Consider the following 22,386-nt stretch of genomic DNA (forward strand, 5'->3'; position numbering starts at 1 on the left):
AGTGCTCAGGGATGTAGTTATTTCATCCAGCAGTAGCAGTTTTGGCTTTCAAATTTCTTGTTTTAGTTTCCCTTCATTGTTAGGCTTACAGCAAGGGTACACCAAAGGCTGTAATTCTCACCCCAAATCCTCAGTACATCAGATGTGACATAATTCTGTTTGACAGTTTTAAAACAAATTCTTCTAGTTATGAATGTTTGAACTGAATGTGAACTCCTCCTTAAATTATTAGGAGCTGAATAGCAAGCAGTCTGGCATCAGATCATTTCTACTCATTGAGGCAATTACAAAATGAATGTTTTAGAGGCAACTGATGATTTCATCGTTACAAAAATACACAGGCTCTTGTCTAGGCCAATTTACTAACTTTACATGACACCACTGACAGCTTTGATAGCTAACTAATTGGCAAAAAGAGACATATCCTATTCAAAAGAATTGTTAGTACATTGTTAGGTTCTGATCGTATGGCTTGGCTACATCAAAGAGTTAAGAAAGCAAACAGTTAGTAGCTGCATTGAGGTAACTGCAATACAATCTGAATATAACAGAAAGGTGAAGGAAGGGAGAGAAAAGGAGAAGTAGGGGGAAGGAGAAATCCAGACGGTAGACAGATTCCTAGAATAATAAAATATAAAAGCAATATCTACAGTCACCTAATGCACATAGTATTCTAGCACACACAGGTGGTAAAATGGTGAATCTAAGAGCTTCTATGGCAATACAGCCCACTTACCCTGGCTATAAAACAAATGCATCTTGTTTTGAGGTTGAATATGCCTAGTTTCAAATTTGAGTCATCAGATCTTATTTGTTTATCAACAGCACTGAGAAAGAGTTTGCTACCAGCTCTGTTCTCCAAGGGTAAGTATTTGCGGATGATGTTTACATAGACAAAGCATAACATAAAAGTGATTTTTTATGGTCAAGGAGAATGCTACAGTTTTACTGGCATGGCGTATAAAGTCCAAACTACACCCAGCTTCCATTATTTAGGTGTCCAGTTACCTTCTGTACCTTCTAAAGGCAGTGAGGCCCTGGCACAGCTGCCCAGAGAAGCTGTGGCGGGCTGGATGGGCCCTGGGCAGCCTAAGCTGGTAGGAGACAACCATCCCATGGCAGGAGGTTGGAACTGAATGAAGAGTGAAAGGTCCCTTTCAATCTTAGACAATTTATGATTCTATGAAATTGTACAGGAATGTTGTACACGTAGTTTAGTTTTGCCATCTGAAATGTTTTTAATTAATCAGGATGAAAGCAAATACTGGATATATTATCTGAAGATAAAACATGCATTGTACAGTTCCTTCATTTGGAAGGCCAGAGTGCTATGCACCCAAATGACTATATGAACATAAATAGGTGGATGACTCTTAGGGATCTACTGCCATAGCTAACTTATTTTTGGACCTTCTCAAAACATTTTATATATCATCCACAACACCACAGGGAATTAAGCATCCTAAGGATAAGGTCATTGCCTCTGCAAGTCAGTCTTATAAGGTGAAGGGAACACCTGTTATAATCCTAACTCTATTACAGAAGAGTGATAAATTTATTCTGCATGGAGAAAGGATTCCATGCTCCACATGGATTATCCTCATAAATCCTGTTTTAGGGGTGTGCTGAGTAGTGATAATTCAAACATTTCCCAAGCCAGTAACATTTTGGAAAACCGAATGGTATTTATTGTTTTTATTTAGTTTGTAGCTAGGTAAAAAATGCACTCTTTTCCCAACTAGTTCTACTACTTTTATCATGAGCAAAAACCTGTTTTAAATTAGAAAACTGAAAGCTTCTCTGCACCAAAGTAAGTGAAGTCAATCTGAAGGTCAGTTCCAACTGCAGCAAAATGAAGCATAAATATTGTTATAAATAGGCACAGAGTGCTTACACTCCTCCCTGCTCTATATGCACATATTTTGGAGTAGAAAATGCTGAACATTATTTTTTTCAAATCCATATTTTATTTTTGCTACAGACGTGAGTGAGCAAGTGGGTAAGAGCTGGGTGGGAGCAACAAAGTAGAAAGAGAAGTGACTGATCTGCTCGTAGGGAAAGAAAACTCACAGAAGAAAATCTCACAGAAAATGAAAGCAGGAGAATGCACAGGCACAAGATAGAACTGGATCGGTATAAGAGATCACCTTCTTTCTACAAAGGAAAACCTGGTATAAAATAATAATGATACATAATATCATCAACTAGATGATATGGTGATAGAAAACCCTGTGGTATATCTCTTGATAGCCCTTTTCCTAGTATGTAGCTAACACAGGAAGTTGCAGGGGATAAAAGATATCACCCTTCCCCATATATTAATTATTTATGACAAATGATATGCTATACCAAGGGGAAAATCATATAGAACTTGTTTGACTTCATTTCCGTGGTTCAGGTGAGGCAGTAACTAAAATGTTTAGTGTTACAAGCATACTGCCTGCATTTTCACAGTAAAACTGGATGACAAGGTACTAAAGCATTTCTAGAAGAGAATGAAATCAACTAATACTTTTTTTTTTTTTAAGATCCATGATTTTATATTACTGTTCTTTGAAATGGACCAAGCACAAAGTTAGGTGAAAAAAGAAACATCTTTTTCAAGGGCAAACACACATGAAACGTGAGATTTGGTATAAGACAGCTAAATACATCACAGATGTGGTAAGAGTTAAAGGTTGAAGTCAGTGGGTAACTAATCAATACAGACAATAAGACCTCAAACCAATTCAGCTTGCTCTAGACACTTCACAGCTGGCCATCTGAATCAGACTCTTGCTTTTACTGATTTTAATGGGAAGTGGACATCCAGAATGAATGCAGACTTCTAAATAGGGATCTTAATCTGAGACATAGTCTCGTCCAGTGGCACAAAATTCAGACTTCTCAAAAGTTAAGATTCAAGTGCTAATACTTGGTATTACCATTCCACAGCTCTTACTTCACCTCATTTTTTCCTTATACAAAATATTAACTTGATACAGTCTGGTAGGAAATCATTAAATAGAAAAACAATGCCAGAATAGCAATTCCTAGAGCAATGTGTATAATTTATTCTGTGTAAATTGTGAATCAAGCCTCAAAATTCTGCTGCTAAACTTGTGTATGCAAACTGTGTATTCACTATACACCTGATTTCTGAGATTTGTACTGCTTTCTGTCAGCCAGGCCTATGTACAATGGGTGTATGATTTGCTGTGCTTCTTGGAAATTATCTGTGCTCATGCAGTTGACTTTCACTAAACAGCACTGGTTTCCCATTGCTATTTTAATAGGTAACATATCCTTTAGTATTGGAGGTAGAATTTCAAATTGCAAGAATGATGTCAAGGAGCATTCCATTTTATTTGCAGAAGAAACCATATTTTCCTAACAGATGAAGAACTTGGGGTTAGTTCAGAGTTCAAGCATCCCCTAAATCTAATCTTGGTCCAGACTCCTTGTCCGACTTTAAACAAATCAATTAACATAATAATGGCTCATATCCACTACCATAAAATGGAGTTAAAAGTTCCACCGTTATTTAGATGTTTTCTAGGGTTTATACACTTCTGATTGAAAAGTTAATATGTGTACACAGCACCCTAGCAAATAAAGCCTTGATGTCAGTGGGTATTCAGAATCTTACTCAATTATGTTTATTTTACGCTTAATAGCAGAGTAACATCAGAGAGAACACTGTGTTATACTGATGAACATACATTGCTGATGTGTGCATTACTATGTTTCAAAGGCATTCAGAAGTGAAAAGGATAATGTTTAATTTGGAGATAATTCACAAGAGGATAATGAATTATATATAAAAATCCTACTCTTCTCTTCCTGAGGTTTTAGCGTTTCCTTTAGTAGATCTCCACCATTACTCATCCTGTGACGCCACCTGGTGGGAAAACTGTGGCATTTGGGAAAAACAATTTGCGTTTCCAGGGGGTAAAAACCTCACCATAATCTTTCATAGTCTCTCTTGGAGGTTGCTGCACAACATAAACGTAACAGTGAGAAGGTAGAAAGTGAGGAAGAGAGGTCATGGAATTTGTCTGGACCTTGTATCCTGACTCTGGGACTTATGAATGCACTCAGAGGGTCACCCAAAGACAATGTATATTTGCTGCTTTGTGGGGTCTAACTCACGGATATGCATTCTATTTAACATATATTTATAGGCACCCTTCCAAAGCTGAGTAGTGACATTTCTCAACCATTTTGCCATACTCACAGCAAAGGAATGAAGTAGGAAGATGCTGTGTTTCTCCTCTTTTACATCACATACAAAACAAAAGCACCTTCCCAAGGCCACAAATAATGACACAAACAGAACCAGGAATTAAGTCTAGGTCTCCAAAGTTTATATCATTTATTCTGCTTCCTGTCTGAAAGAAATTTAACCAACCCAGAGTTAATTCAAAATATTAGCTTGGCAAGTACTATTGGTCCGTGGTAAATTGGATTTGTTGTTTTTTGAGAAACAAATGGGTAAACTACTTCAGCAGGGAAATAAATGTTTCTGAAGAATAAGACCAGCAGGAATAAACAGGGAGAATCAGACCTATTCTGTGCATCCACTGTAAAATTAAGGGATCTGGCACCCTTCACCAGACAGTGGCCTACGTTTAATCACTTTAAGATTGGCCTGTGCATGCAATTTGTTTTGTTTGAGCATGGAAAAAATGGATTCATAATAGTTATTTGTGACTAAATAAGTCAGCAGTGCCTGAGTTGGTGATTGCCTGGGGATATGCATGCACTCTAATTTAGTAATAATTTCCATCCCTCTCTACTCAATGAACAAATAAACTACTCTTGCATGACAAGTAAATGCTGTGGCACAACTGGTAAGTTTAATTAGAACTTAGGGAAAACACTGCTGCAAAACAGACCAAAATTGGAATTTAAAATTCAACTGTGGGCAGTATCCCACAGTGCTAAATATATGCCTGCAGAAAAATAAAGGAAAATGATTTTCTAAATTTTATACGAGCTGCTGGATTTCTGAATTTATTGTGAAAGGCTCTGATCTCAAAGTACTTTTTATTCAGCCTTCTTGTGCTGCACCTGGCTAAAGAAAAAAATAAATTGTATGAATGTCCTGAAGAAATTTCCCTTTCTGTTCCTTGAGTTCCGTGTGTGTGTTCTTGTCAGCACAGTCATTTGTCTTCCTTTACAATGGTAATTTTATAAGAACATCTTATTTTTCTTGCAGTTATGAATCTTCTACTTTAGGATCTCTTTAGGGCACTGTACAACTTCTACTTGCTCTTTCTAAATTTTCAAAGAACAAGTCTAGATAAAATATATAATTTTGATCCTCACCGTTTTAGATTACTGTTTCCCTTTGTTGTTAACTGATCAGGCTTATATCTTATATATATCTTAGTATCTTATATTGAGAAGTGGCACCAGACACTTTTTCACACTAGAACTTTAAGTAGAAGTTAAATTTCACTATTTATAGAATGGGTGAAAGGTTAAGACATGCCCAAGAAATGTAGGAAAGTCAGTTCCGATTGCTTCATGAACTGACCAGGAAACTGCCACTTAGTTATGTCACAACCCATCCAGCCTACAGCCATCTTCTTTCCCTGCCACTAACCCAAGTGCAACCAAGGATGCAAGATGTACAGGGACAGAAAGTACAACACTGGGCATGAGCATGACACTGCAGCCTGGTGGATCAATCTCTCCTCTGGGATGAATAATTCCAGGGTTTCAGTTCTTTTCCTTAAGGCTATTCATGTACTTCAAATGAAACAGCTCTAATTTCATCAATTTAGTATAGATTTTTTTTTGTTTGTTTGTTTTCTTTTTCCCTTTGTGGAAGGCAATATAATGTGAATGGGTGCTTTACTTAAATATATTCCAAAGGATTTTATTGCCATTCAAAATCCTTAATGTTCAGTTGTTTCACTCGGATGTTCAATTATTTGACAAAGCCTGATACATAAATTCTCTGTTTTTGAACTGCATGAAATTAACAAATACTTGAAGGAAAAATTGAAAGTATGTTCTCGGGACTAAATATGCAAAATATAACCTAAGGCTACAAAGCCTTTTATCCTATAAAATTTGAAAATAAATTTCAGAGCGATCATCAGATTCATAAGAAGCAGAGAGATGATTATGAGCTAATTAATCTCTTAGCACCGGTAGTTGCTAAGTAGTTCATTGCACACTAGATGGCACCTCCTGTTTGGGTGATTTCATGCAACTAGTGATCATAGAAATGCTAAAACAGTAAAAAACAAGACTAGGCAATCAGTCAGGAAAACCTGAAACAAATACTTACAGACAAAATCTGATCTCCTCTCTGCAGTTCTCCACTGAGATCAGCAGGCCCGCCTGCTAAGATGAAAGACACGAAAATGCCTTCCCCATCTTCTCCTCCCACAATGTTAAAGCCAAGTCCGGTGGACCCCTTGTGGAGGATGATTTTTCGAGGCTCTCTGTAGGGAAACAAAATGGTAATGTTTATCCATTCAAAGATACTGCATACGCAACTCTTAGGGCATCTTCACCATACTACATTTCGCTAAAAAACAATGGCCCGTTAATACCTAAAGAAACCCTTTATTAAATTTCATAAATCTGTTAATTGGAGAATGACAACTAAGCAGCAACCTTTTCTTTTTTCTCCTCATTGTTGAATCCAAACTTCTTTACTAATTCCATCGAACTGGAGTCATCCCTATTAAGTTAAATGAGGGATTCATTAAAAGTAAAACCAAAACACTGAAGATATTTTGCAGTCTAATTTCTAGCAATGCTACGTATCAATCAAACTTCACAGGGTAACTATTTTTATTTTTTCCTTTAAAGTTCTAAATGAATGAAGAAAAGAAATAAAAAATCTAAACAAAGTAGCAAAGTTGTTTAAAAGTTGGCGGATTCGGAGCAAATAAAATTACCAATAGAAGTGAATCTCACAAAAAAAAAACAAACAACAAAACAACTCTGGTGTGATATTATCAGGAACTTGCAATCATAAAATCTCACAGGATTTGTATAACTGAACCAGACTAAAGGATATCTGCTTTTCTGTTACTGGTTTAAAAAGTTGTTAATTAGAATGGAAATGTGTAAGTAATAGCAACATCTTATTCAACATTCTCTATTTGTGAATTGAAACTATGATAAAAAAAAAGATGTTAATATAATATTATGCATTTTGTTGTCAGTAAATTTCAGTTCCAGAGGAGGGAAATAACTTTCTTAAGCATTCAATGCAGTGTACTTGTGAAAAAGTGCCCTATGTATCCCATCTCCCACATTCCATGACTGGGGGACCAGGCCCTGTAGCTGGAGCTCAAGTGAAGGATGTCACCAGAAAAATACCTATCCTTGTATGGACACCCAAGCACACTGGTATATTTGTACATGTATATAGATACAATGTTTATTCATACTTAATCAATTTTTAAACCCTGTAACAATTTACTCCTCAGAAAAAAAGTTATATGCATGAATCTTAGCTCAGTCCTGCAAACACTCTAATGAATTTACATCTGTGTTTCCTCACAGAGAAAAAGAATATTCTTCTATTTTTTTTTTTTTTTCTTATTACAAATAAAATGTAGCAGCAAAGTGACAGTTATGAACCCTCGCACATACAACACCAGAAGAGCCCTGCTCTGGAATGCTTCCTGTCAATTGTCCAATACTTCCTGTGTGCTGTACAGTGTTTTGATAGAATATCAGTTGCTTTTTCATTTCTATATTGTTTAAAAATAAGAGAAAAAGGAAAGAGAGACAAAAATGCACTGAGAAGTGCTTAATGCTAGTTAAGTTTAATAGCTTCTGTATGCATACAACAACTTTATCTTTACAAGATAATTCCAAAAACAGTAGGAGTTCCTTCAGTTTTGCCTAATGCTGATGCTCAAACAGTATCTCCATTTTGATTGTGATAATCTTTAAATAATCTTTAAATAATATCTCAACTTCCTGTTCTCTAGGCTTAATATTTTTGACAGAAAAGACAAAAGCAAATTTTTTATAATATTTTTAAAAGGAAATTGCAAGTGTTCATCCAAATTCACACGGGCCTTCATTTTACGTGTTCTTAACATTATACAGTGAGATAACAAGTAGAAAAAGATACAGATGTGAGAAAATGACATAGTTTCTTGACTTTGCATATTCTTCAAATATTTTCTACCAACTAGAAAGAAAAGGGGGATTTCTCCTCTTTTGGATCGTTGCTGTTGATGTGCCTTGTAGCATCACTTTTATTACCTCCTTAACTATGCACAGATTAGAATGTAATCCAAATCTAAGAAGTATGAATAGATTTTTAATTAAAAAGGGTGGCCTGGGGGTTGGAATAGAACTAGGACGGTTAGCTGGAAATGTAGAGACCTTCCCCACTTAGTCCATGATTTCCAAATTATCTTGGCAAGTCATTTGTTCTATCAGATTCAGTTTCCTCATCCACATAATGAAATGGTGACACTTGTCGTATTGAGTCCTACAGATTGAAAATACTTTGAGAGAGTTGAGCTACTGACAGTATTATTTACCTGGGTATTGAGGACAAAGAGGCAGTAAAGCCAAACAAATATATTTGCATTCCCCACTGGTGAGAAATTAGAGCTTTGTTCAGAATGAAACTGAGTATTTCCATGTGTGAGAGGCAGCTTGCATTACAAAGTTGAAAGCCAGTGCTATGGCAAAACTAGGTCAATACAACTGGGTATCTACTGAATGTTAAGCTGTGCAAGTCAACAAAAAGTTGGCCCAGTTATTAATCCCTGCCTCTGATCAAGTCAGCAGATTTATGCCTAAAATGCTGTCAGTGCTGTTTTGTAATTTTGGCCTTTTGACAGCAAAATTCACTTTATGCTCTTGGATGATTATGCTCATAAGAAGCTCAGACAGTAATAGGGAAATGTCAGAATCTGTGATTAGAACACTAAGGTTTTGGCTCCTGGTCCTTAGTCAAAAGAGGTTGCTTTGGTCATAACTCAAATTTGGTTGTATAGAGACTATCAGCCATAAGATGCCTTCCTGTCTTTCACATTAGACTATTGCGTGGAATCTGAAAAGTGGATTCAAGAATGCACAGGTGTAGTCATAAAAACAATGATAATAGGAATAATCTTTTGCCATGACTATATTTCAAGATAAAAGTTATATACCAAATCACCATAGTATAATAAATAACTAAGACTTGATATAAATTATTATATATATAAAAGTCACATATATATTTGTCATATATATAAATCATTTAAATATGTATATGCATCCCTAAAGAAGCTGGTTAATATGTTTGCCAAGCTGTTCTCCATCATGTTTCAAAAGTTGGGGCTGTCAGATGAAGTCTCCAGTGACTAGAAAACAGGAAACAACACTCCCATTTTTAAGAAAGGAAGAAGTCTTGACGACTTACAGGCCAGTGAGCCTTGCCTCTGTTAGGACACATTAAGGCACATAAGAGACAAAGAGGTGATCTGAGAGATCCAGCATGTCTTCACCAAATGCAGATCATCCCTGATGAATCTGGTGGTCTCCTATGTGATAGCAGTGGTGACCAAGGAATGGCAACTCACATAATCTACTTGGACTTCTGCAAAGCCTTTGGCATGGTTCCCCACCTCACACATATCTCTAAGGAGATATGGCTTTGAAGGGTGGAGTATTTGATGGATAAAGAATTGGTTGGATGACAAAAGCTGGAGAGCTGTGGCCGACAAATCCGTGTACAGGTGAAGGCTGGTGACAAGTGGTGCCCTCAAGAGGTCCATCTTGGGACTGATTCCTTTAAGAGGCAGTCTCTGGGATTGAGTGTACCCTCAGCAAGTTTACAGATGACACCAAGCTAGGCAGAGCAGTTGATATGATAGAAAGAAGAGATGCCATCCAAAGTGACTTGAACAAGATGAAAGGTGGGCCTGTGTGAACCTAGCGAGGTTCAACAAGGCCAAGTGGAAGGTCTTGCAATTAGGTTGGGGCAATCCAAAAGACTGGGAGCTCAGCACTGTGGAGGAGGACCTGGGGGTTCTGATGGGTGAAAAACTTAACATGAGCCAGTACTGTGCACTTGCAGCATCAACAGTGTCTTGTGCTGCATCAAAAGAGGGGTGGCTAGTAGGGCAAGGGAGGTGATTGTCCCCCTCTACTGTGCCCTTTGAGGTCCCAGCTGAAGTACTGCATCCAGTTCTGCAGCCCCCAGAACAAGAAAGATGTTAAATTTTTTGGAGCAGGTCTAGAGAAGGGCCACAAAGATGATCAGTGTGCTGGAACACCTTTCCTGTATATAAAAGCTGAGGGAGCTGGGCTTCTTCAGGCAGGAGAAGAGAAAGCTACAGGGATACCTCACTGCAGTATTCCAGTACTTGAAGGGAGCTTATAAATAGGAGGAAAATCAACTTTTGACTTGGGTAGTTAATGATAGGGGAAGGAGGAACAATTTCAAACTAGAAGAGGGGTTAGATTTAGATTAGATGCCAAGGGGATGTTTTTCACTGAGGGGCAGTGAGGTGCTGGCACAGGCTGCCCAGAGAAATTGTGTATGTCCCATCCCCAGAACTGGATTTATGATGAAGCTAAGGATATTATCTATTTACTTCTGGCATAGATGTTTATAATCAACTCAATGTAATTATTAAGGAAATCTATGAAGAGCTGCCCCAATTTTTCTTGAATGTCTGGGATTCAACATTAGGGAAATCCTTCACTTCTGTTGAAATTCTTGATGCATGTAATTCTAATATGCATGAAGAAATTCCAGAGCCAATACAGATAAATGCTGTAAATGAAATAATGAAATGGAAGATTTAAAGACGACATGGATTCAATGATTCTACAGCTCTATGATTCTATGAACATAATTATTCACAAGAGAGTAAAAAATGAAACAAAAGTTACTCAAATGTGAATGAGATTTTCTTGCTTGGTAAAAATATTTTGCTCCCTAGAGACAAAAGCAACTGAGGCAAAGGTAATTGTAAGGTTTTCCACTTAAAAGGCACGTTGTTCTGTTTTTGGACAACAGATGGCACTCTATTGCTACTAAAAAGACAAAGTTTAACGCTATCAGTGTTTCTGAAACGTGTGCTTTGGCCTCCAGCTTTAACTACTTACCACATTTCTCCTGGGATAAATAATGCTGAAGCTAAGTTTCTAGGTGCTAACAAAGCGTACTATGGCATTTTAATTCTTTGTGTGCATGTTTTCTGCCCTCCTGCAGTTTTGTACCAAACACTAACAGAGATCAGCAGGGGAAATCAAGCATAAATTAGAAGGAAGTGTGAGATGATAACACTCAGAAGGCAGCAAAAGGAAGAAAGAAAGCAGGAAGAAAAAGAATGCATCTGGAAGAAGAACATGAAAGAAATTAAAAATAATGATAATAATACAAAAATATATGTAGAGAAAGAAAGAAAATTCACTATAACAGAACCAGAAATCGTAAGTAGAAGCAAAGAAGCAAACAAAGTGCTGCAATCCACACAAATTTACAAGCTTGGAAATCAATGAGAGAATCAATTTGGATGGACTTGGTTACTTGCTTCAGGGAATACATCAGATCTCATTCTGTACAACAGATTATAAAATGCAGGCTTGATGTAAGAGCAAAGCATTATTAAATTAATACTTGAAACCAATAAGGAGCAAATCAGAAGGAGTAAAACTTCAACACTTAATGAAATTTCTTCTGTCATGAAAATGCAATTAAGGAATAGCGAACCACCGAGACACTTTTTCTCCTTAACATTTCTTTTGGGTTCGTATCTGTTTTACTTGGTCATGGTGTGAAAACAGCTAAGGGTTTTGCACCTCCTACATTTGCAATGAATATTTTGTTTTAATCAGTTTTACTCTTCTAATGTAAGAAAAGGGTGAAAAAGAAATTGCGTATCCCTATCATTCTGCTATGGATTGTAAATCCATAGCAATTATAGGTTTTAATTTAGGAGATTAAAAATTGCACTGATAAATGAAGGGGAAGAGCCTTCTGAAAACAATTCTTATAATAACTTACTGAAAGAAAATCCATTTTCAATTTGCTTATTTTGTGCTGCTGGCTACATTAAGGAATGCAGTCCATTTTAGTATTCATCTCACACTCACATCTCTGCTTTTCTCTTTATTTTGAACCATCTATGAAATTAAGGTGTTGAAAAGATTTGGTGCTTTTTGGATCATCTAGAAAAAAATTAAATGCACTGGGTACTTCCAAATATCAGACCCTAGAGATTTTTGTAATTATCTATAATCAGTAAGGTATCCCAAATCAGCAGAGTAATACGGCTTCCAGTTTTTCTGGAGTTTTCTGTTTTGTTTTTCTGTTTGTTTGTTTATTTATTTATTTATTTAACTTCTATTGACATCGTGCATCCACTCATGCATGTGCTGGGCTGGTGTTACAGTAGCACACATCATAGAAAGCCCAGCAGGATGCTTATTTATTTTGTTGCTATCATTAGGGCAACACCCAGCCTCCAGTTAAGGCCACCCTCTGTGCAAGCCACTATGCAAACAGTGACAAGAAGAGACAGGACATGAGGAAACGGACCCAAGTTGTGCCATGGGAGGTTTAGACAGGATGTCAGGAGGAACTTTTTCTCAGAGGGTGTTCAGGCATTGGAAGAGGCTGCCCTGGGCAGTGGTGGAGCTGCCATTCCTGGTGGTATTTCAGATGTGTAGGCATGGCATTAAGGGACACAGATTAGTCATTGGTATTGGTAGATCAAGTTGATGGTTGGACTTAGAAATCTCTAGGTTTTCTCCAACCTAAATGATTATGTGATTCTATGATAATGCAACACAAAGTGTTCACACTATTTCCCAGTAGCAAACAGCAGGAAATAAGCTGTAGAGAGAAATTACTTCAGTTGGTCAAGTTCAAGAATTAGTCACTGGGGAAAATATGAGATAACAGGATCAAAGTATCAGGGTGCCTGGCTTCACTCTATGAGCACAGAGCTGTGCCAGCTTATAGTCAGTTAGTTAATCAAGCTATTTCTTTTGCAATACAATACTTCAAGTTTTCTCCTCATGTTTCAAAAAAATTCCTGTTATCCATCACTGTCACGATGAGCATCAGGGTCCAGAAGGGTAACTTTGCCTTATTATGCTCAGACAGCATTTTGTTCACATTTGGAGTCTTCGTATTCATTAAAATGTGCAAATGATTGCTGACTTTTCCTCTCATTTTACAAAGTGTTGATGTACAAACAACTAAAACTCCAGCATGGTATGAGATGTTCACTAGAATATCTCACAGTATTTGCTTACTATATTTAACTGTTCTTCTTGAAAAACTATTTTATCTGCTTGACTGTGGTTTCTTTGTCATTTCTTGTTGATTGAATATTGGCATTAGCTATAGAAGCAGTACTTTATCCTAAGTTTAATAATGAATACATTTTTTAATGCATTTATTTTCCAAACCTCCTGTCTAACTTGTCACAAACTTTGAAGTATATTTAATACAAGGGAACCTACTGGGAGCCAGGCTTCAACCTGACTGTTGCATGCATGAGTGCACTGGCTTATATATGGGCTATTTTATTTGCTTTGTAGGAACCCCTCTGGACTTAAATAGTCTTTCATTTTGTCCTTTGTAGAGAAATTAAAGCCTGCACACCAGGCAGTGTTTTATGCTTACAGCTAGCAAGACACAATTGGTATGAAGGAATAATTTCTTACTTGAGAAATAAAACTGGCCCATATTTTTACACCAGTGCATGACATTTACCTCAAAGGCACAGATGCATGTCTCCTGGATTTGAGGAATTACACTGAATTCAAGAGCAACATTGTTGGACAAGTAATATGCTCTGTAGCTTTGAAAGGAAGATGGTTATCCCAGTACACTTATTTATTTATACTTTGTTTCACATGATCATTTCTCTCTCTTCTCTGATCTAGGAGGTGTATTATTTACATGCTAATAATCAAAATAAATCTGGAAATCTGCATCTCTGTTCCACTTGCTACTCCCCAGCATAGGCATAAACTAAAAAGGCTGCTTTCCATTCTGCTTTTAAAGACTATAAATGATGACTGCTCCACCTTTCCAGTTTGTAAATGAAGCTAGGTGAGATGGAAATGGTGACAGGCAACCTCACTACACTGCTGGGAGACAGGAGGTACTCAAAGGTTAAGAGAATACTTAAAATAGCAATGCCTCTAAGCCGTGTATGAAATATCATTACAGAGTCCATTGGAAGCAAGAATCCAGAATCACTTTGTATGAGATACTTTTGAAACACAAATCTACCTGTAATATCTTCCCTGTTCAGAATAAAAATTAGTCATCATTCAAATGCTGTTTACTTGAATGCTAATATTTATAGATGAGATATTCAAAACGCCCTTGATGAAAGAAATTGAAATCCCAGTTTCTAAGCATCTCAGCAGAAGAGATGACTGTTATCATGTGAAATACAATTTAGTCTGAATGTCAACTGTAGAAAAAATAGTTATCATAACCTACTGATGAATCCTTGTGAGACAGTTCAGTAGGATTTCCAGGTAACAGCTTTTAGTTTTCAACAAATGTTTTTCCTATTTTGAATATTCACAGTTAAAACTGTTCATTAAAATTAGAAAACCTCTCAGATTAACAATATTTTCAAATCCAAACATTAGAGTCTTCTTGTCTGTAACCCACACAGATTAGGAATATTACTAATGAGTTTGCACTGACAATGACATCCAGCACCTGTGAAGTTCATGCTTTTGTACACAGCACAGAAGCACAAGCACAGATCTGTTGATCTCATGTACGGCTATTAAATTCTGAAGAATATATTGCTTGAAAATAGAGAAAAAATAGGTGTTATTTTTGTGTTTGTTTTTCTGTTTTGCAAAACATGAAGTCTACAAAAGCAGGCCATAAAAATGCTTTCTCTTAGATACAAATCCAATACCTAAGTGAAAAACCTATTGAAGTTTTCAAAACATCTGTGCTAGCCCACTCAATTACCATATATTCAATAAGGTGGAAAGGAATAAATGCTGCTGAATGTGATTCCACCTGCATTTCTTTGTCCCTCCAATATTTCATTTCTCCTTCAGAGAATGCACTAATTGTATTACCGCAGTGACTACACAGTTGTCACTACAGAGCCAGCATGCTGGCCTGAAGTCTCAGTGTGTGATAGGGATGCCTTGCAGGTAAAGTAGCCATTTATGAAATGCAACTCAAAAGCAATATAATCAGTCATCTAAATACAGGACTCTACAGATGGAAGCTGGGTTCCTAAAAGAGAAAAATAACTTTGTTTTGACATCAAATTGAATTAGCTATAAACATATTTAGCAGTAAGGACTTCACAAAAACATTAGGCTAAACTGAGCTTTATTATAATGAAGTATTTAGAGCTGAGCCGATTGCTTCTATTTGCTCAGTGGTGTAACAGGCTAACAGTCCCACTTTCCTACATGAAATGAAATATGACTCAGCCTAACTTGATTAGTAATAATTACAAGCCAGATACTCTTCTACCTCCTGAATAGCAGGAGACCTGTAATATCAATTGCACATTCCCACTGCTCTAATGATTCATACACAATAGATGCAAACTGTCTGCATGGCCAGTGCAGATTTATCTAAAAATTCATGCAGACAAACTGATTATCAAATTTCAATGGGAATTTAAGTCTGCAGGGTGCCTCCTTATTATGGTGTCCAATAGATCAGGCCAGAGACATCATAATAGAATTTCTTTCCTTAAATCTCAATTCAGTCAATCCTTCTTCCTTTCTTTTTAAAATCTATCTATCTATCTATCTATCTATCTATCTATCTATCTATCTATCTATCTATCTATCTATCTATCTATCTATCATCTATCTGTCTATCATCTGTCTATCTATCTATCATCTATCTATCTATCTATCTATCTATCTATCTATCTATCTATCTATCTATCTATCTATCTATCATCTATCTATCTATTCATAGCATCAATCTCTTCAAGAATTGATTTGAGGAAAGGGAAGGGGAACGCTTAGAGAGAGAAGGGTAAAAACAAAATCTAATGTGAGGATGTTTGAGCACTGAGACATGTTACCCAAAGCTTGTGAATTCACAGAGGGATATCATAGAGTTGTTTGAACTGAAAGGGACTCTTAAAGGTCATCTAGTTCAGCTCCTTTGCAGCCAACACAACACTCAAAACTAATCAGGATCTCAGAGCCTCATCCAGCCTGACCTGGAGTGTCTCCAAGATGGGCATCCAGAACCTCTCTGACATTTGGTGACAATCCCAGCCTCCTTAGAAAAAGCTCCAAGAATTGGGATCTAAATTGGAAATTAGTCCTGCTTTGTGCAAGAAGAATGGCTGATCGGGACTTCATTTATAAAATTACCTTTTGGAGAAAAGCCCTTAATCCATATGGGTCTTTCCTATAGCAACTCTAATTAGTCTTGTTTTCAGTGGAAAATTAATACAGCAATCATAATACATTATATATATATATATATATATATATATAATCAGGTTGGTTTGTTTGTTTCTGTTGCTTAAGATTTTGTGTTGAGACTTGTAGCAAAAAAATGCTGGGATCCACTGAGGAGTGGATCGCTTCCTTTATCTACTGTTTTCTCACTGCAGAGCAGTTGGGTTGTAACACAAAGCAAAATACAAGCAAGATGATGCCATTCCTGTGTGGAAACTTTGGATTCCTGCTTTTACTGTGATGGAGAAATGCTTTGAAATATGATCTAGGAGTAGCCCATGGCAAAATATTGCCCCTGCCTACAAAATACTTCAGACAGTTCCACACTTCTATGGGAACAGAGAAATAAATGCAATATTTACTGGAAATTATACCAGTAAGAGCAACCAAAATCTAAATAATTCAGAGTTAAATACCAGCTTTTCTAAAAACATAAATATGCAAATACATTAACTGTAGTTATGAATTATTCATATTTTACCCAATTATTTCTGTTAAAATGAAGTCAGATAAGTATGCAGAGCTATGCCTCTACAACTAACATATTAATACACACACACATACACTAGCAAGGGTTTACTGTTTTCTATCCGTATTCTTCAGCCTTAGACTACAACACTGCCTTTCCAAAATGAATTCATGCAAATAGTTAAAAAAACGGGAAGACTTCATGGGGAATTCCCATGATTAGTGGTAACCATTTTACAGCTAATACACATGAATACTGACACCAGTCAAGTGAGGTGAAACAAAGAGATTGGGATATATGACAGATTCTTGACAGATACCTCCATGAGAACGAAACTTTTCAATATAAATATCTAAAAAGGATTCTTATTTATTTGATAGCATTTATTTCTGCATATCACTGACTTAAATATTGTGGCATGTAGCCACACAAGCAGTGAAATCCTGTGTGTATGTGAGGAGCTCAGTGTCTGGCACAGTGATATATGAATGCTCTACAGGCAGCTCCAACAGAGAATCATCTTACCCTTCCACAGAAATGGTCCGCTGCAAGCTCACTGTGGGGGGACGCGTTGCGGTGCTGTGCTGGGAATGACTGTATGGCCAAGGGAGAATAAAGAAAAGCTTTTGTTAGCAAAATACATGTTTCTTTTTCTCTTATTGTCTCTAACAGTTTAGCTAACACCAAAACACAAAACAGACAATCAGATTGTTTTACACATATCTATGACATTTTGAGACTTTTTTTTTAAAGAATTGGCTGATCTCCTTTAATATCAGATTTCACTCCTCATCAAGAAATTACAAGGAAGAAATTAATTCCCTCTTGTCTTTTTAATTCATTTTTTAAAAAAAGATTAATACATGCACACAATTCAGGGACTTAAAATAACTCAGAAGGTAATTGTTCTGCAGAATACATTAACCATAAACACATGTTAATTTGAGAGCAGAAGGTAAAACAGTAAAGCATGAAGTTATCAGTTTAATTCTTAGTGTTTCTCAACCAGAATGCTTGGTGAAAAAAGACATGCACTCATTGCATTGTAATTTAACATCGAATTTAACCAGTTTCAATCAACATTCACTATTTCCATCAGATTTTAAGTAGCTTAAGTTTTACCATATGAAATTTTATCAATCTAAGACACGATATAATGAATAAAAAAAAAAAAAAGTGTTTTCTTTGGAAAATGCAGGATCTGTGAAATAAGAAATTATTTTGATTGACAGTCCTAATGACTAATGGCTGCTTTCCTATGCTGTGTTTGGAATATCAAAGATAGCTTCTACAAGCCTAATGAATTATACAGAAAATATTAACTTCAGTATTGTGCTACTGCAAATAACATTAATATTTATGAAAATATAAATGGATAAAAACAAATCAGATAGCTTCAACAAATTGTATTTCTTAGCCAAGACAGTGTGTTTTAAAACAAACAAAAGAGCCTCCAAAGAAAAAAAGCAAGGAAAAAAAAAACCAAAACAGAAGTGTTTGGATGTATTCTATAATTAGTTTAAATGGCTACATCACATAGAGAGGCTAAATATTAATAATTACAGATTTAAAAAAAACTTTCCTAGTTTTATATAATTTATTCCACTAACTACAGGTTTTGTTTTGCTTAAAAGCTTTGTATACCACTCAAGGCGCTCAAAGGAAGCAGATCTTACTCTCAGTAAGAGCTAAGTCATTCAGAATCAACAAATAATGAAGCCATTTTACGTGCTTCTTACCTTGTAACACAGAGACAATTGTCTGTGTTGCAGAAAAGATTGGATTTTTCTCATAGATTTGTGACAAGTGGTGTCATGCAGCAGGACAAACAAATGATCTGCTACCTGCTTATTCTTTCATTTGAGGCCCTTGTGCTCATGTTTTGTGTCAGTAAACTGCTGTTCTCAGACTTGTTCTGAGTATTTCAGAAGGTTTGTGGGAAAGTATATTCCCCTTATAAGAAAAACTATCGAGTTTTATCAGCTTATCTACTTCTGTCTGCTACAAAGTGCAATATACATGGGAGTATGAGGAGTCTGACATCACAGTTTGAATCGAATTGTTGAGTCAGAAAACACAGTAGAATAATATGTTAGGAATGATAGTTAAAATCTCACATTATAGTGAGAAGTGCATTAAATTGCTTTCTTTACACATTCATATAAGTTTTAAAATTAGGATGACTTATCTTCTGTCCATCTTCTACTACAGAACTGAAAGGGAACGCATATCCTTATGTTCCTCTGTAAACTCTCCCCAGCTAAATGACCAAGGAAGTGAACAGCCTCCCCATAAACTTTCTCCCATACATGTTAGACAAAGTAGCACAGCAGAGCCATAACATCTCCATTTTTCCCTGTACATTTGACATTCAGAAATGGTACTCCCTTATGTTGCAGCGAGAGGTATGGCTGTTAAAGAAAGAATCCCACTGATTGGAGGCATGACGATGCGGGCAGTCCTAGAATCACTACTGTTGGAAAAGACAACTAAGACCATCTAATATAACCACTGTCCCATCACCATCATGCCCAATAAACCATTTCACTCAGTGCCACATCCACACATTTCTTGAAACCTCCAGGGATGGCAACTCCACCACTTCCCCAGGAAGCCTCCTTTAACTGTTCCACCAGGCAAAGTTGAGCATCCACCTGCTCACAGGTGGTAGCAATCTAAGTCACATGGCATGTGTCTAAAGGAAAGATGGCAAAGCCAAGCCTGACCTACACAGCCAATGTCAAACCCACAATGGATAATTTAAGAAAGGAGCTCCAATACATGCAACAGGTGCTATATATTTTGATGAAAGTGAAAGTCCATTAACAAGGTATGGCAAGGTAGCATCTTAAGGCTTCCTGCAAAAACGTGAGTAAATAGTTCAGACGTATTTGAATATAACACAACATTTATCCGAACTGACCCTCTCACTCTTAGGTAACATTCTTCTGTTCTACAGGGCAGTAATGTCATAGGAAAGAGATGCTAAGCTAAGTGTTAATAAAGCAGTTTTCCTTAGTAGAGCTGTGCTGTTATGAGGATAGCTGAAATATTTACATCTAGCCACATCAAGGTGAACTGTCTTGACCCGTGAAAACTTTACTTCTCCTCCTAAAAAAGACTTTGCTATCAGTGGATATAATTGTGAAACTGACCAGCTTCAAAATCAACAAAACTATGAGAGCATTAAAGGCAGAATTTTCAGCTGCAAAGTACTAAAAGCAAATAATTGTCCTTTTATATAATTAATAATCCATAGTCATTAAAAATTATGGAATAGTAAAACTGTGCGATATAACTGTGCTCGGATGTTGCAAATAAAATAATGGATTTTATTCACTAAAATAATTTGAGGAATGGTGAATTATTGCTTCTACAGTCAATGAGTCAAACTAAAGAAAGGGGCCAACCAAATTGCTGTGATAGATTCTCAGTCCCCACTTGAACAGCAGTACTGAATTTGACTGATGAATACAACTGCCTACTTAACCTAGGCTACTTAGTGCAAAACCTGTAGGTTACGACATATCTGTCAAATCACTATTTCCAATCATTTTATATAACGGTCCAATAAAAAATAAGATTTTTGTCAATACACTGTTCAAAATAGCCTTTACAGAATTGACAGAAACTCCCACTCCCAATCTTTCTAAATGATCTGCTGTTTGACATGGTTCAATCTTATCTGATGTGGAAAGAAGTACTTTTCTAAATGTAGGCATACCCAGAGCTAAAGTTGGTATTGTCTGTGCTTTCATCAAGTTATTCTCAGATTTCCACATTCACATACTTCTCCATCTATAATTGTGAATATTTTTGCTACTTAGATGGGTTATTAAAAATCCTAATTACAAACTTAATAAGGAAAATAGTTGCAAACAACCTTTCCAGAATTTCTTTCTTTTGTGGTGTCCATTGTAAACCAATTCCAGAGCCCTGCTTTGCCAATTCATCCCTTTCAGAATATCAGATATGTAAGAGCTCAGGAGCAGGGCAAGGTACCCAGAACTCACTCATCATTCTCCTAAGCCACTTCAGAATTTGGGCTGTGCCATCACCTCTGCTTGGGGCTTACCCCTGCACACAGCTGTTATGACTGGGGCAAGTGGCAGCATATCAACATAAGAATTGCAGGCTGGCAAAAAAAAAAAAAAATATTCAGAAGGAAAAGCAAATTCCTGAGAATATAAAATCCTCACCACGCATCAAGCATGGAGTGAAAAGAAAATAACTAGATGGACAGTAATATTATTTTCTATTATTTCAAATATTATTTCAGTAAGGTAATTCCACAACAAGTATGAATCAAAGCCGTAGTTTCAATTCTGTGTTCTGTTGGAATGACTACGTAGCTCTGCAGATCTGCATGAGGAACCTCATAACTCACCCCTTCCAAGCAGGAGGGTCAAGGTATTAGCAATATTCCACTCATTAGCAATCACTTTCCAATCCTAGGTATTTGTGAAAAAATCAAATCAAATCCCAGCCTCTTTTGATGAAAATACATCTTAACTGGTGAAAACTTATTTTTATGTGTCATTTATAAAATGTGATGCTCAGCACAAATTTATGCCAAGGAATGGTCATGAATACAATTAGATCTACAAATTAAAAACACATATTCCCAATATTTGACACAAATAGCTATGTAGCCTAGACAAAAATAATAGTTTTGTATAATTCTTTACTGAATGACTTAAAAGACGAAGTTCCTAGCTTCTGCTAGACTGGTAGAATGAGCTGAAAGATTTCCATGAAGTGCTCAGTACACTTTTACGTGTGCCAAAGATCATGTACCACACATTTTATAGCACAAAACAGAACTTCTAATGAGTTACAGCCAACAGCATTTCTATGATAAATGCCTAGACACAGACACATACAAGAGAATCGAGGCATGAAGGTAAATAGCATATTTTTCCACTCACAGATCTACACTGTCAGAGTTTGACATTTAGGCTTATAAAGTGCTCTATTTTATTTTCTGAAATGATACAGAATGATGTTCAGTAACATAAGTAATAACATTTCTATATATCACTCAGTACTCCATCCATAAAAGATGGGGTTTCCCTGAAGAAATGAATCTCACAGACTCATCCCTGAAAAATACCACTTTGAATTTAATTCCATTTAATTGTAGTTCTTTGAGACAATGAGTATGTAATACTCTTGTTAGAAAATTCCTATGAGGGAGGAAACAAAGAATGAGATTCTAAACAACAATAAGGTTCTAAATAGGGAGAGTAGAAATTAATCTGTTTTCGATGTATTTAGTCATATTTTTGCTGTTTTTTTGTTGAGATTCATTTTTTTGGCACAGTCTGCCATTTCATGTCTTTCTAAAGACTAAAACCAGAGCAACTTAGTGTCAACATAATTTTGAAATCTTTATTATGAGAATAGCAATATAAATAAGGATAGAAATAGCCAGTCTCCTTAGTTCTGATTCTATACTAGCCCAAGGAAGCCTTAATTACATTTCTGCTGTGTCGGTCCTCATACAT

At 36.4% G+C, this 22,386-nt stretch overlaps 1 protein-coding gene across 27 annotated transcripts in view; it reads right to left on the bottom strand.

Moving 5' to 3' along the window:
* Positions 1-22,386, bottom strand: part of DLG2 (discs large MAGUK scaffold protein 2) — a 964,547-nt gene that overhangs the window by 199,104 nt on the left and 743,057 nt on the right. For all 27 annotated transcript variants that reach the window (XM_032442247.1, XM_032442245.1, XM_032442250.1 and 24 more), the window contains 2 exons: positions 17,405-17,473; positions 6,284-6,440 (listed from right to left, as the gene is read on the bottom strand). In XM_032442247.1, the coding sequence (XP_032298138.1) occupies positions 6,284-6,440; positions 17,405-17,473 (226 nt within the window). The remainder of the gene's footprint in view (positions 1-6,283; positions 6,441-17,404; positions 17,474-22,386) is intronic.

Source organism: Coturnix japonica, chromosome 1 (genome assembly GCF_001577835.2).
Source record: "Coturnix japonica isolate 7356 chromosome 1, Coturnix japonica 2.1, whole genome shotgun sequence".
Taxonomy (NCBI): domain Eukaryota; kingdom Metazoa; phylum Chordata; class Aves; order Galliformes; family Phasianidae; genus Coturnix; species Coturnix japonica.